The sequence below is a fragment of the Anabrus simplex genome, chromosome 2 (assembly GCF_040414725.1).
Source record: "Anabrus simplex isolate iqAnaSimp1 chromosome 2, ASM4041472v1, whole genome shotgun sequence".
Classification (NCBI taxonomy): Eukaryota; Metazoa; Arthropoda; class Insecta; order Orthoptera; family Tettigoniidae; genus Anabrus; species Anabrus simplex.
In genome coordinates this window covers 869,470,426-869,487,153 of record NC_090266.1, presented here as the reverse complement: position 1 = coordinate 869,487,153, position 16,728 = coordinate 869,470,426, and the positions used below count along the sequence as shown (strand labels likewise).

The following is a 16,728-nucleotide window of genomic DNA, read 5'->3' as shown; positions in this document are numbered from 1 at the left end:
GCTCTGCAATCATGAGATTTGCTTCATTTAATTACCGCTGAAGTTCGTCAGTTTGTCATGACCGGGCAAGTAGGCCGTGCGCGTAGAGGCGTGCGGCTGTGAGCTTCCATCCGGGATATAGTAGGTTCGAATCCCACTATTGGCAGCCCTGAAGATGGTTTTCCGTGGTTTCCCATTTTCACATCAGGCAAATGCTGGGGCTGTACCTTAATTAAGGCCACTGCCGCTTCCTTCCAACTCCTAGGCCTTTCCTATCCCATTGTCGCCATAAGACCTATCTGTGTCGGTGCGACGTTAAGCCGCTAGCAAAAAAAAAAAATTTGTAATGATAACATCAGAACGGTCACCTGTCAGTGTAGTGGTCAACACCGACCCAACCTGATCTATACAAGCACAGGGCCGGGGGAAAGTGGAAATCCTGGCTATACTTGTATTCTCCATGAAGAAATGCAACGGAGTTTTCAAAATTTCACTCCGTTTCCAGAAGCATGGCAAATAGAACAACATTTAACAGTCTTCACAATTTTTGTGTATTTCCTCCAGCCAGCCAATAGTTGTATTAAATATGGTTGGACTCACACTTACAACCAAATTTGAAGTTTTAAGCTATGTACATTTTAAACAGAGTTTCATTGCATTTGTTGAGTGTATTTTAAGATTGAAGCTATGTCACATTTTAAACATAGATTTTCATTGCATTTGTTGATTTATTTTATCTCAAGTTTTTTACGTAACAGTGTTTTTTGTATATGTCTTTCTTCTTTATGTTATTTTAGCTGATGTTGACCTCTAGGCTAGGTCCAGACATGTACTATGTAGCTTTCTAGGCAGACCATTTATCAAATGGCAAATGTGTATTGAACAGGTGGACTTTATACAATTAAATTCTTTTAGAATTTTATCTTAGATATTTAAAGTCATACAGAACCAGAATGAAGTTCATTACTTGTAATAGCTCATTCATCCCAAAAAAGTTCCATGCAGATCCTATGAAATCATTTTGTATTTGCCAGTTATACCTGGAACTTCCCAAAGAGAAGTTTGCAGTGCTTAACTTAAGCCCATCTATAGTAAAAATGATCTAGCTTGTTTTTTTGTTTCTTAGTACTAACTTAACTGAGTTTCTGTTTTTTTATATGGTAATTTCCAATATTATTATGTAATTTAAGTAGAGAACTGACTTTTTTTTTTCCCAAGTGTTTCAGCAATCAGTTGTGTGTAAAAAGATTCTAGTTAGTGTTTTTCTTACCAACAGGTATTTTACTTGTAAGCCCAAGTGTGGACTATTTGCACTTGCAAGTAAAGTAAGCAGGTCACCAGCCAGTCGCCGACCATCATCTTGTGCCATCCATAGAACTAGTACTCCAGCTTCTGGCATCCGTCGTGCTGGATCTCGCGATTCAGTCGCATCCGTAAGCAGCTCGGTTGCGAGCTCTGTGCGTAGTGCCAGGGTAAGACTGGGTGTTACGTCTCTTGGATCTAATTCACAGGTAGGCTTCAGTTTCTGCCCTGGTGGAAACCAGCCAAAAGGAGCAGTGGGTGGGTATTTTGTAATTCTTCTGCAATTCTTCCAGATTAAATAGTGTCAAGTTTGGTCTACACTTGAGTAGCATTCCACTGTAACATAAGACAGGAGAAAATTCAGGAGGAAACATACTACAATTAGGTACCCAATTCTTCTTCATCTTTAACTTTTGGTTTGACCAGTGGCATGCACTGAACTCCATCCACCCCAGCGCTGCTGGGGTAAGTATCTTTGTATTAACATTTTCTTATTATTCCTTAGAATGCTTTTTGTAAAGTTTAAAGAATTGCGAACATCTATGCCAAGCCAAGTACAGCTGTCTCGACAATCCACTTGCACTACCGTAGTTCAGCTTCTCCAGCGAGCTGGGTTTCTTTGCCGGCTGAAAAGAGCTACTCCAGCAAAATTTAAGTTACTTGGTTGATGCATGCACTTGAAGCTTCCTTGTCCTTTGAGCGGGGCGGGGCGGCGGGCGGCGGGCCCTCCCCCAACAGCAATTTACGGCAACAGGACAGCTACCTTGGGTAAGGTATGTTAGTTTTAAATCTTGACACTCGGAAGTGTTCAGAGCCACACACTCGAGACTACAAGAAAAATATCAACACGTTAACAGTATAGCCACTTGCACATTGTCTTGCTAATAAAAATAGAGCTAGTTTATGAAATTAATTGTAATATAGAAGAATATATTTTATTTCTGGATTTCGGCATGTATAAAGTTTTTTCGAGCAATTCATTCATGGCTTGTGTAGAGTATGTTTTCTGATAGCCGCAGAAAAATATTTAGGTTGCTCAGCATTAATACAGAACTAAGCGTGAAGTAAAAGAATTTTGTATTTGGTTGTCTGTGATGGTGGTATCAAATAATTAAATTAAATTACCACCTAATCGATACTTGATTACATGCCTTTGGCGAATTATAAAAACATTAACAATTACAGTACATGTTTCGACATCTTAGTGGTCATCTTCAGCTGTGTCCAACAAACTTAGACAGTAATACATTGATAGTAAGCATGTTATAAAACCTTATTCTTTTTTCCCATGGGAACCTTTAAAAACTGTTACTATTTGATGTTGAGAGAGGAAGGAGGGAGGGGGGGGGGGGGGGGGAGGTTTGGGTTAAGAAGGGGTACTGGATGGTACTTAAAATTAAAATCCGAGTCTATAGTAGGCTAAAACGTATTCTTCCAATCAAACATTTTTGAAAACATCTTTAAAAGTTTGTGGTTAGGCACTTCTGTAAGATCACTGAATGACCGAGCTCGATAGCTGCAGTCGCTTAAGTGCGGCCAGTATCCAGTAATCGGGAGATAGTGGGTTCGAGCCCCACTGTCGGCAGTCCTGAAGATGGTTTTCCGTGGTTTCCCATTTTTCACACAAGGCAAATGCCGGGCCTGTGCCTTAATTAAGGCCACGGCCGCTTCCTTCCAATTCCTAGGCCTTTCCTATCCCATCGTCGCCGTAAGACATATCTCATATCTCGGTCGGTGCGACGTAAAGCAAATAGCAAAAAAAAAAAGAAAAGATCACTGAATGACTAGATCTTATGTACAATTAAAAATTTGATGTGTATTTCAGTCCTCAAGTGTTTAAAAATCAAATTTTTTATTGTATACAAGATCTAGTCATTCAGTGATCTTATGGAAATGCATCACCACAAACTTTTAAAAGACCGGGCGAGTTGGCCGTGCGCGTAGAGGCGCGCGGCTGTGAGCTTGCATCCGGGAGATAGTAGGTTCGAATCCCACTATCGGCAGCCCTGAAGATGGTTTTCCGTGGTTTCCCATTTTCACACCAGGCAAATGCTGGGGCTGTACCTTAATTAAGGCCACGGCCGCTTCCTTCCAACTCCTAGGCCTTTCCTATCCCATCGTCGCCATAAGACCTATCTGTGTCGGTGCGACGTAAAGCCCCTAGCAAAAAAAAAAAAAAAAAAAAAAAAACTTTTAAAAGACGTTTTCAAAAATATTTAATTTTAAGTATCGTCCAGTATCCCTCCTTACCCAACCCTTCCCTCCCCCAAACCCCTTCCACCCCCTTCCTCTCTCAACACAAATTAGTAATAGATTTTTAAGGTTCCCATGGGAAAAAAGAATAAGGTTTTATAACATGCTTACTATTCATGTATCATCATCTAAGTTTGTTGTACACAGCTGAAGATGTATAGACAAGAAATTTGTTTTTCCACCAATCAATACACGATTTATTGTAAATAGATTACACTAGTACCAGTTTCGGCCCTTAACGGCCATCATCAGCTAGTACGTGATTAGTTTCCAGCCATTAGACAAATCACAAGTTGTTATTGTGTTAGACATCCGGATGTCTAATGGGGGATGGTAATGCAGTATACAGTAGCATGAAGTTAAAATATCTGTGGTCAAAGGTAAAAAGTTACAATAAGTTAGAAGATGAGTATACAGAACACATTCAAACATATGGGCCACAATATAAAACACTTAAAAAGTTTTAACACATTAAAATGCTTATTAAAAGTTCATGTTGCTTAGAATCCATTCTTTTATCTTCTGTGTGGTTCCTTTGCTTCTATGTATGTTGGTTTAGCTGTGTCAGGTAATCTTCGAGAATGTTCTGAGGCTGATATGTGTCATGTTGGTATGAACCTTCATCATGAAAAAATTTTGTGTTATGTAATCCAACTGTGAAAATTTTAATATAATAAACTGCAGGTCTTGAGTTTGAATTTAGAAGCTGTTGGTGGCAACACCTCTCTTGTCTATGTTCGTTTGTGGTGTAGTCTGTAAAGATAAGCTAATATAAGTATAGTGTATGTATGAAGGAATGCCTGGTGTGTGTATGGAAAGAGTACTTACTATTGTTGTTGTGGAGGTCTTGTACCAGTATGTCTGAAGGCTTGCTGTGTTCTACCCCAATGAAGATCTTTTCTTATATTAACACCTAGGTACTTACAATGATCCCCAAGAGGAACTTTCATCCCATCAACGCAGTAATTAAAACTGAGAGGACTTTTCCTATTTGTGAAACTCACAACCTGACTTTTAACCCCGTTTATCATCATACCAGTGCCCACCGTCCATCTCACAACACTATCGAGGTCACCCTTCAGCCGCTCACAATCTTGTAACTTATTTATTACTCTGTACAGAATAACATCATCTGCAAACAGCCTTATCTCTGATTCCACTTCTTTACACATAACATTGATATATATAAGAGAACATAAAGGTCCAATAATACTGCCTTGAGGAATTCCCCTCTTAATTATTACAGGGTCAGATAAAGCTTCGCCTACTCTAATTCTCTGTGTTCTATTTTCTAGAAATATAGCCACCCATTCAGTCACTCTTTTGTCAAGTCCAATTGCACTCATTTTTGCCAGTGGTCTTCCATGATCTACCCTATCAAATGCCTTAGATAGGTCAATCGCAATACAGTCCATTTGGCCTCCTGAATCCAGGATATCTGCTATATCTTGCTGAAATCCTACAATCTGAGCTTCAGTTAAATAACCTTTCCTAAACCCAAATTTTCTTCTGTCAAACCAGTTATTAATTTCGCAAAAATGTCTAATATAATCAGAAAGAATGCTTTCCCAAAGCTTACATACAATGCATATCAAACTGACTGGCCTGTAATTTTCAGCTTTATGTCTATCACCCTTTCCTTTATACACAGGGACTACTATAGCAACTCTCCATCCATTTGGTATAGCTCCAAACAATAATGAAATGTTTATTTCAGATATGGTACTATATCCCAACACATTGCCTTTAGTATATCCCCAGAAATCTTATCAATTCCAGCTGCTTTTCTAGTTTTCAACTTTTGTATCTTACTGTAAATGTCATTGTTATCATAGGTAAATTTTAATACTTCTTTAGTATTACTCACATCCCCTATCTGGACATTATCCTTGTAACCAACAATTTTTACATACTGGTGACTGAATACTTCTGCCTTTTGAAGATCCTCGCATACACACTCCTCTTGTTCATTAATGATTCCTGGAATGTCCTTCTTTGAACCTGTTTCTGCCTTAATGTACCTATACATACCCTTCCACTTTTCACTAAAATTTGTATGACCACAAATTATGCTTGCCATTATGTTATCCTTAGCTGACTTCTTTGCTAGATTCAATTTCCTAGTAAGTTCCTTCAATTTCTTCTTACTTCCATAACCATTTCTAACTCTATTTCTTTCCAGTCTGCACCTCCTTCTTAGTCTCTTTACTTCTCTGTTATAATATAGTGGATCCTTACCATTCCTTACCACCTTTAAAGGAACAAACCTATTTTCACATTCCTCAACAATTGCTTTAAACCCATCCCAGAATCTGTTTACATTTTTATTTACCATTTTTCAGCGATCATGGTTACTTTTTAAAAACTCCCTCATGCCTGTTTTATCAGCCATATGGTACTGCCTAATAGTCCTAATTTTAATACCTTTCTTTCTTTCACATTTATTTTTAACTACGACAAAAACAGCTTCATGATCACTAATACCATCTATTACTTTGGTTTCTCTATAGAGCTCATCTGATTTTATCAGCACCACATCCAAAATATTCTTCCCTCTAGTTGGTTCCATCACTTTCTGAATCAGCTGCCCTTCCCATATTAACTTATTTGCCATTTTTTGGTCATGCTTCCTGTCATTCGCATTACCTTCCCATTTGACATTTGGTAAATTGAGATCACCTGCTACTATAACATTTCTTTCCATTTCACTTCCAACATAGCTGATTATCTTATAAAATAGTTCTGAATCAGCGTCGGCGGTACCCTTTCCCGGTCTGTACTCTCCAAAGACATCAAGTTGCCTATTATCTTTAGAGAAGAGCCTTACACACAGAATTTCATGTTTTTCATCCTTAACTTTTTCGTGGCTTACAAATTCTTCTTTCACCAGAATGAATACTCCCCCTCCTACCATTCCTATCCTATCTCTACAATACACACTCCAGTTTCGTGAGAATATTTCTGCATCGATTATATCATTTCTCAGCCATGATTCAACTCCTATTACAATATCTGGTAAGTATATATCTGTTAAATTACTTAATTCAATACCTTTGTTTACAATGCTTCTACAGTTGAGCACTAACATATTTATGTCATCCCTACTTAATTTCCAGTTCCCTGTTCGCTTAACACCGCTCCCTAGGCCATCCTGTTTCCCTGAATGTACCTGCCTATAACCCTTCTAAACAAGTTTCCTAACTTATATGTACCACTGCGGTTTAAGTGAAGGCCATCTGGGCGCAGATCCCTGTCTCCTACCCAGCCAAAGGCATATAATAAAGTATCAATTAGGTGGTAATTTAATCTAATTATTTGATTTAACTCATCGATACGGTCATTAAGTGGACAGCTTGCAATGTAATGGTGATATATAGTGAATTTTTGTAGTGTTCCTTTTGGATTATAGGTGAAGGTTTCGCGAGTTCTGTGGGATTCTTCTTGAATATAACGTGTGTTATACATCGTGACGTATATTTTTCCTCATTTGTCATTGACACACATACACTCAGTAAGCAAGTGAAACTATAAAACTTCGGCAACGGTAAAATACCAGTTAAATTTTGCTGATTCAGTTTAGGTTAGGAATTTTAAGTTAAAAACAAATACTTGGTCCCAGTGTATTTTTGTGAAAACCATGACTGTACTATCACAAAGCATCACCGGTTGAATCTGTAAGTACATGGTTTAAAATCTGCTATAGATTAAGTTATGATGGTGCCATGAATATCAATTTGGATATATGTGCGACTTTGTAATTGAAACTATTTTTGAAAGATCTTTCTCATGTAGACCTTTCCATGAAAAATGCAGCCTTATTAAATGGTAATGTTGACTTTAGAGAGTCTAGTGGGGCTACAATTGCTTATATTTTAAAACATTTTTAGCAGCTGGGGTAACTAATGTGTTCACTGTACGCCACTGGGTTTGACTGTTTATATGGCTTTGATGCACCTGTAATTTTATGTACAATCCAAGATGGATGAAAGTGATTTCAGTCAATTCCTTGTTTCCATTTAGGGTATTTGCTTTAGATTAATTAGAAGATCATTTTAAAGAGTCAATAAATACAGTAATTACCAGAAAGAGTTTGAATCTCTAGAATCACATAAGTGGGAAGACATTTCCAAGAAGGTTCAGTATGTTGCTACTCTAATGATCAATTTAGCAGGAGAAAAGAAACACTCCAGCTGAACTTGAACAATGTGATGAAGCCCTCAGAAAACAGTTTCAAGCCAGGAATCACTGGAATGAGACAGGAAAATTAGAAGAATTCCTCATCCAATGTAAACTGACTGCTAAAGTGATCTGTAAAGCAAAATGTGCTTATGTAAAGGTAAATTGCCAGGGTCAACCACCAGTCGCTATCCATCATCGTGTGCCGTGCACCGAAGTAGGACTCCAGCTTCTGGCATCCATCATGCTGGATCTCGCAAGTCTGTCACATCTCTGAACAGCTCTATTGCATTTCTCTGTGAGTGGAGACCATTGAAGAAACCTTCAGGAGGAAGGAGGAACAACACTCATAACTTTTACCATGTTTTCAAATCTGGATTTACCGTCTATCAAGAGCCTTTGCTATGTTTTGTGGATGAGAACTGCAATGTTATTCTGAATAACCTTGACAGTTGTGAACAGTTGGCTCAATATTTTGAGTTCTTACTCAGCTATCTACTCCAGCGTCAAAGATTGCAATTTCTGATCCATCCTTCATTTCACCTAATTTTCTTCCTCCTGATTGAGAAAAAATCACCCAAATCATTGCATTATCATATTCACAAAGATAAACACACAAGATGCTGTCCATTGTGTACACTGTTTTATTTACAAATTTTGTATACGTTAACAGTTCCATATCAAATGAACCACCATCTTGAACATAATCGACTGGCACATTAGCATGTCATCCAACTACGGAACACTTGATACCAACACAACATAACCACTTCAACGGCAAAATCACATCATGAGTTCACATACTTAATTCGACTAGCAACTCTCACTAACAACTCAACAACCCAAGACCGTCCTTCATATAGCTTGCCTGGTCAGGCTTCAAGAAAAGTACGACACACATGCTCTCTCGTATCTCCTCGAGTCTCCAATAACCTATATACAAATGAATAGAACATTCTGTAAAACTCAAGTGACAAATGAACAGTTCTATTGCATTGCGTTGTTCTAGACTCTTACCCTGTGTTGCACAACATTACATCGGATTTTTACATCATATTTACTGGTGATAATAAATTATATATTACTAGCAAGATACCCGTGCTTCGCTATGGTATTATACTGAAATTTATAATTGAATGCTTAACGTTTTATATATAATCCGCCGATATTCGCGATCTGACTTGTTTTCTGAGATATTCCGCCAAATTCGCAAACTGACTCCTTTCCTGAGAGATTACGGCAAAGTTCCTCCCATTTTTCAATCTTTTTTCCAGCAATCGATTTCGTACTTCCTGGGCTAGGTCCAGGTATTCCACCTGGTCAGTTGGGTCCCTAAATCTAGGCCATCATTTCCTATAAGCATTTTTAATGTGGATCTAATCCTTGAGGAGATCCGGGGTGGTGTCGTCTTGGGTGCCTTGGCGGTACTGAACCCACGGCCGGACTGCATTCGTAGTAATTACCCATCTAGGACCCATTTCCAGCATGGTCCTCACATTTTGACGACGATCCAGAGTATTAATATTATTATTATTATTATTATTATTATTATTATCATTATTATTATTATTATTATTATTATTATTATTATTATTATTATTATTATTATTATTGTTTTCGAATAGGTCTACTATGGACCACGTTAAGCATCATTCATTTACGGTTCTTCCTCTTTCGATCGGCCCAGTACTTCTTCATCCTTTCGGAGTGGGCTTCTTTACGTTCTCGTGACCAGTTGTTGCCGGTCCGTTTTTTGCTACTTTGATCTTGGAATACCTTAATTTTGTTGATGATTTTTCTGTATTCCTGTCTGTTGTACACTGCCTGCTGTGATATATTATTTTCCTCCATATCCTCCTTGACCCCTTTAAGCCAGCTAGTTTGTGTCTTCCTGTTCTCCATGTATTCCAGAATTCGCTTGGCTGTTCTCTCTGGTGGCATTCTTTTAATGTGTCCGTAGAAGCAGAGACTTCTCTTCTTGAAGGATGTTGTGATTTTTTCGGTCCTTTTGTATAGTTCCTCATTTGGTCGCAGTCTAAATTCTTGACCCACTTTCCTGGGCCCTAGTATCTTCCTCAAGATCTTCCTTTCTGTCTTTTCAATGTTTTCTAGTAAGCCCTTCCTGTTCAGTGGAATACATTCGATCGCATATAGACTTTCTGGTTTGATGACAGTGTTGTAATGTCTGATTTTTGCAGTGAATGAAACTGATTTTTTATTGTAGACATTTCGACATAACTGGTATGCTGCTTCCATCTTTCTTGCCCTTTCCTGTAATGCTATTCCTGGTAGTCCTGTTGGGGTTATCCATTCCCCTAGATATTTAAACTTCTGTACTCTTTTAATTGTTCCATATTTGGTGACAATATTTTGTGTCGGATCCTTTTTGTCCTGAATCATTAGTTCTGTCTTTTCGAAGGATATCTGAAGTCCCGTCTTTACAGCAGTCTCTTGAAGTGTTTCAATTTGTACCTTGGCTGTTTCAGTGTCTTCTGCCAGTATTGCCATATCATCTACGAATGCTAGACAGTCAATTTTGACTCCAGATCTTCCCAGTGATATTCCATTTTTCACCCCTAATTCCGTCAGTCTCTTCCTCCACTCTCTGACCACTTTTTCAAGTATAACATTAAACAGTAGTGGTGACATCCCGTCCCCTTGTCGGACACCTGTTTCGATCTTGAATGGTTTTGACAACATACCCATAAACTTAACCTGTGATGTTGTGTCAGTGATGGTTTCTTTGATTAAATTTCTAGATTTTTATCTATCCCAAACTCTTCTAACGTGCTTATCAAGGTTGCTCTCTCGACTGAATCATAGGCTTTCTTAAAATCCACAAATACAATCACTAGATTTTTGGCTGTGAGTGCACGTAGTTGTATTATGGAGATTAGGTTGAAAATTTGCTCGCTGCATGATCTCCCTTTCCGGAATCCTGCCTGGTATTCACCAAGTTCTTTTTCTATTATCCCTTCAGTCCTGTTTTGTAGTGCCTTGGATAGAATTTTAGAGGCAACTGGTGGCAATGATATTCCTCTGTAATTGTTAACGTTTGTTCTGTCTCCTTTTTTGTGCAGCGGGTGTATTAATGATGTCTTCCATTCCTTTGGGATGCTCTCCGTCTGCCAAATCTCCTCAAACAGTGCTTCTAGCTGAGTCACTAAGTGTTCTCCGGCATATTTCAATAACTCTGCAACTATTGAATCTTCACCTGACGTCTTATTGTTCTTCAGTCCTGTTATTATTCCCCTGATTTCTTCTTTATTAGGTGGTTCTGAGTCCGGTGTCTGGTTCTTGGGTTTCTCAAACATTAGACTTTCCTCAGGTTTTTTACAGTTCAGTAGTTTCTGGAAATAATTTGCAAGGTGTTGGCAATTCTGTTCATTTCCAGTGATTAGATTTCCTTCGTCATCTTTGAAGCATAGGGTTGGCGGTTTGTATCTTGTTAAGTTCCTCCTGAACGTGTATTGTTTTTCACGAAATCTTCTTCTAGTTTCTTTAGTTGCTGTGTGTCATAATGTTTTCATTCACCTCTTATGGTTTTAGCTGTTGTTTTCCTTTGTGCTTTGAATGCCTCCCAGTCTTCTGGTTTCTTAGTTGAGTTCCATTTCTTCCATGTCTGAGCCCTTCTTTGTAGTGCTTCTTCGCAAACTTCATTCCACCACGGATGTTTCTTCTTTTTACTTCATAGGATTGTTTGTTCCGCTGCTTGTTGTATTGATGTTGCCATCTCAGTCCAACTGTGACTTTGAATCTTATTTATCCTGTTCTGGTATTCATTCACAGTCTGCTGATTGAACTTCAGATCTTCTATTCTGTATCTTGTAATTTTTGTACCACTACTTTTTCTCCTTTCTGGTGTTAATTTCATCTTAATTTTTGTCAGATAGTGGTCAGAGTCGAAGTTTGCTCCTCTAGCTACATGTACATCTTGAATTTCTCTGGAGTTTTCATAACTGATTGCAACATGGTCAATCTGAAATTCGCCCAATAATTTGTTAGGTGATATCCATGTTGTTTGTTTCTTTGGCTTCTTCTGGAACTTGGTGGTCATGATGTTCAAATTGAATTTTTCACACAACTCTATCAACCTCTTACCATTCATGTTTGTCTTGCTGTGAGCCGTGAATTTTCCTGTGGTTCTTGATGGTTCATTCCTTCCAATTTGTGCATTGAAGTCTCCTAGCAGAATTACAACATTTTTCTCTGGAGTATTTCCTAGAATTTCTTCCAGACCTTCCCAAAATTTTTCTACTTTCTGTGGATTTTGTTGGTTGTCCTTATTTATTGGTGCATGTGCATTTATTATTGTGTATTTCTTGTTCTTGTTTTTGAAAGTTAGTGTTGACATCCTTGGTGAGGTGGATTTGAATTCCGTTATCTTGTCTGCCATTGAATTGTGTACTACAAATGCTGTTCCAAACATCCAGAGACTTTTAGTGTTTTGTATTTTCTCTGCTGGTTTACCTTTATTAATCCTGTAGTTGTGTGTTTGTATCGTATTTTCATCTCGGTATCTTGTTTCTTGTATAGCTAATATTTTCATCTCTTGTTCATCCATCATTTTAGTCAATTCCATTTGTTTCCCTATTTTCAACATCGAGTTTACATTCAGTGTCCCTATGAATGTTCTGTGTTTACATTTGTGATTTGTCTTTGGGATTCTAAGACCCTCCGACTGGTCTTGACTTGCGCAATGCTGCTGGACCCCCGGATCCGAATGCCCAGCTTCGGTAGATTCGCCACCACGAGGATATGAGTTACTCATTGCACCTTTCATGACTGATACTTGTTTAGAGCTTGTGCTTCTAGAAATTTGCATTTCCATCTGCTACGACTTGGTTCGCTGCACCAAGAAGTTTTCCAGGCCGCCCCTAACATGGGGAACAGACGCCACGGGAATGGCAGAGTGCTTTTTAGGCGGCACTCACTCGCCTTGTCACATTGCCTTCACTGGATTTATGTGGCATTTTTTAGAGACTATGGTGCCCTCCATAGTCCCACCACATCCTGGTGGCAATGCCGCTGTTGGTCCGGGACTGCTTATTTGTCAGGTTTCCCTGCTTATATCGCAGCTGCCCTCCATATCTGGAGGGATGCCAACTATCCGCCACCTGTGGACCCGCCTGGTCGCAGTCAGCTCTGCGTCCCATACACTGGGCAGGTATTATTATTATTATTATTATTATTATTATTATTATTGATGTTCTGGACCCCACAGCAAGATGCAAGACCGCTACTTGGCGGTAAATTACATCTGCTGCCATTGTCATGCATGACAATATGACCAGCACCTTGCCCACACTGGTACACTGCGCTCCTGTAATGTAATTCAATTGGATTTAGCTCATGTACTAGAACATTTGATGTCTAAAAACAGATTAAATTGTCAGCATCTGACTGGCATAATTTTAATCGTGCAAGATCCATTTAATTTGTACTTTTGATAGTTGATCAATTTAACTTAAGAATAGCAAAGTTCGATTAATGCTCAGCTGAATGTCTATCTTCATAGTCCCTCAAGGTACACCTATTGTTTTCAGAGTTCAAAGTTTCATGGTTTGTTTCCCAATGTAGTTGTCACGATTGAGACATCTCCCAAACTGTTTATTATCACTGTCGTAGTCTCAGTGTATTCAGAACACATTACTTAAGAACAAACATGTCTTCACTATCTCCTCATTAATCTTCCCATTTTAGAGTTAAACCTTAACATGAATGTCTTTATAACTTACCAGGCAAGTTGGCCATGCAGTTACGGGAATGCGGCTGTGAGCTTTTATCTGGGAGACAGTGAGTTCAAACCCCACTGTCAGCAGCACTGAATATGGTTTTCCGTGGTTTCTCATTTTCACACCAGTCAAATGCTGGGGCTGTACCTTAATTAAGGCTATGGCCACTTCCTTCCCTCTCTTAGGCCTTTCCTATCCCATCATCGATCGCCATAAGACTGAATTGTGTCGGTGCGACGTAAAACACGTTGTTGTCTTTATAACTTGTGTATCTACAATAATTACAGACTTATAATTCTGATAGTCTATTTAACTTTCTCCTCAATAATCACCGTTCTCATGAATTACTTTGTTATAGCTGGCGAAAGACTCTCGGTAATGTAGAAAGTGTTCAGCTCAAGACTCCCTGGATCATAAGACACTCTCCTTTGTTTGCACTGTGTGTTTATTATTTTACATTGTCGCTATGTCGACTGCTCACTTAGGGCCTAGATTTGGTCTGAAATCAATTGCTACTGAAATATCAAAGTAACACTACTATTTACTGGATGTAAAAGTGTACTTCCTCTATCTCTCTCTCTCCTTGTAATCAGATGTTCGCCATCATCTATCTTGCCCACACTCCTGTAATGTAATACCATTGCATTTAGCTCATGTACTAGAACATTTGATATTATTTATGGAAAAAGCCATAAAAACATATTTCCAAGTCCTTTGTCTTCCAATTTCTCAGTAAAGGGTTCAGCGAGTTCTCCAAGGATGTGCAATGTCTTTGTTGAGTGCTACTGTTTCCTGCATCTGTGCATTCTGCTCTTTCCCTTTGGCTAGAATAGCACACTCCTTTTATTTCTGCAATCCCACTTTCTAATACCCCCTTGGTATTCCAATACACCAGTAGTCTGCCCTGCCTTATGCATTGTATAAACTTGTACAATATATATTACTCTTAATGTTTCTGATTCCACATTTAATATTATTTACAATTATTGCTCGATGCTTGTTGTTTAAAGGGGCCTAACAGCTAGGTCATCAGCCCCTATTTACAATGATTGGGCACATCGTTAAAATCAGTAAAGTATCTATAAATACTGTATATATACTGGGTCATCCAATTACCTTGGAACTGGAACAGCGGCTAGGAGTGACTAAGCCGACAGCTGAGCGGGAGGGAGGCGAGCCTGTGGGGAATACTGATTCTGGCTTTGTCTTGTAACACAGTTTGTTTCGTGTTGCAGTGAGAGCAACACCTCTGTGCATTGTGAAATGAGAATAAATGGGTGATAATAATAATAGGCCTAATTATTTTATTCCACATCAAGTGTTTATTTACAATTTATATCTCCATACAGAATCCGCTTATGTCATTAGGAGATTATTTCAAGAGAAATTCTCAGGTGTTCAGGTTCCAATTCATGGAACAGCTCATACATTAGTTCACAAATTTTGTGAAACTGGATATATTAATTATAAGAAGCAAAGAAGGCGACGTGCAGTGCTAACAAGAAAATCTTGAAGACATTGGACAACGTGTGAAAAAATCTCCTCAGAAATATTTTAGCCATCTTTCTCATCAACAGAAATTTCTTATGGTTCTTCACAAAGAGCTATAAAGTTACTTAAGTTAAAACCCTCCTTTAGTGACATGGGTGAGTACTTTATAAGAATTTATCAGGCAGTCACTCTATCCTGTTCTCATATTGCCCAGCAGGCAGGAAGTGATAGCTTGCTGGCCGTGGCCTCAGCTGCAGTTCTGTGTTAATTGCATGATGCGTGCACGTGTGTGTGTGTGGACTGTTTTGCCTTTCAGAGTTGATTTTATTTCTACTGTATGTCATGTTTGCAAAAAGTGAGCTTCAAATTTTACACAATCTTAACCTGTTTAAAGAATGCTTGTTGGTTTTGACAATGTTTTGTGTATAGACATAAAGTTTTCCATCACTTTCGAATTGTATAGATTATGAATGAAGTATAAACATGTTAATTCACATCTTGGATAGTATGTCTGCTTGTATGGATGCATACTTACATCCTTTTTGGCAATAGTCCTCTAATTCATCAGGTCATTATTGGTTAAGATGTTTTGGTCCTTAATAGCTAGTTCGCATAGGTCTTGCAGATTGTATAATTGGTCAGAAGTTGTATAAATGGTTCACTTTAATCAGTCATAACAGTGGTACTCAGACTGGGAAATAAGATCTCTTTATTTGGTAAATATGCTCATTGAATGAAGATATTGATATACTTTGTGTGATATATATATATATATATATATATATATATATATATATTATTGCTTGTGAATGTAAATTCTTCTTTCAAAGCAGGACATTTGGTTAATTAGTTTCTGTATTCTGGAGCCTGGAGCTTACCTTGAATGACAAAGTGGGATATGCATTGATCCCACATAATCCCATTCTAGAACATCACAGGCTGCCAGCTTGCTGCTCTCATTTGATGCAGTGTCTTTCACATGCAGCACTATCTAATTTTCCTTATAGATCTCACTGACAGTCATTTTATTATAGTCGTGCAGTATTCATCGGTAAACTTTATCCAGTACTGGCAGAACAGTGTGTTCTGCTTGATCTCTTGCCCCTCTGTAACTTGCACCGTGATAATGAGGTATAAGACAAATATCTCACAATGAATGTCGAGAACAAAGATTGACAACTTGTAACAAGGTTCTCTCTCTCTCTCTCTTTCACACACACACACACACACACACACACACACACACACGTACGTATGCACGCTCATGCCTGAAAATTTGTAGATAGCAGTCATCAAACGAAATTACATCAAGTGGATGATCTGTGCGATGCATATTTTCAACACTGCCAGTAGTATTCCAGAATCCTTCTAATCAATACTGGGATATCCAGTAAAATCTATTGTTGATAATATTCCTCCCGACATAAAATGATCATTTCAGAGACAACCGTAGGTGGAGAGCAACATTTTGATCATTGTAGACCTTCCACATCATGTTCACAACATAATTTAAAACTTTCTTATATTACAACTTCAACTGGGACACTGCCTGCCATTTTATTTTTTTATACTATTCATAGGTATGAACTGTGTTCTGATTTGTATGTAAGTTTACATTCAATTTAACGAACTGCTTTCTGAATTTCACAAAACCATTGAATATTATTATGTGTTTACATCATATATTGAGCTATGATGGCCTAGTAAAAGATGGTGAAAAACTATTGTATGTTTTGGTTTCAAAGGCAATCATGTTAAAATCTCAAAAAGACCTTTCAAACAACCTTTTTTT

General features: G+C 38.2%; 1 protein-coding gene across 10 annotated transcripts in view; it reads left to right on the top strand.

Annotated features, from left to right (window-relative positions):
- LOC136864525 (CAP-Gly domain-containing linker protein 1) overlaps positions 1–16,728 on the top strand; it is a 958,550-nt gene that overhangs the window by 559,749 nt on the left and 382,073 nt on the right. For 8 of the 10 annotated variants that reach the window (XM_067141621.2, XM_067141618.2, XM_067141617.2 and 5 more), the window contains one exon: positions 1,256–1,490. In XM_067141621.2, coding sequence (XP_066997722.2) covers positions 1,256–1,490 — 235 coding nt within the window. The remainder of the gene's footprint in view (positions 1–1,255; positions 1,491–16,728) is intronic. The other 2 variants (XM_067141619.2, XM_067141616.2) reach the window with 1 other exon arrangement.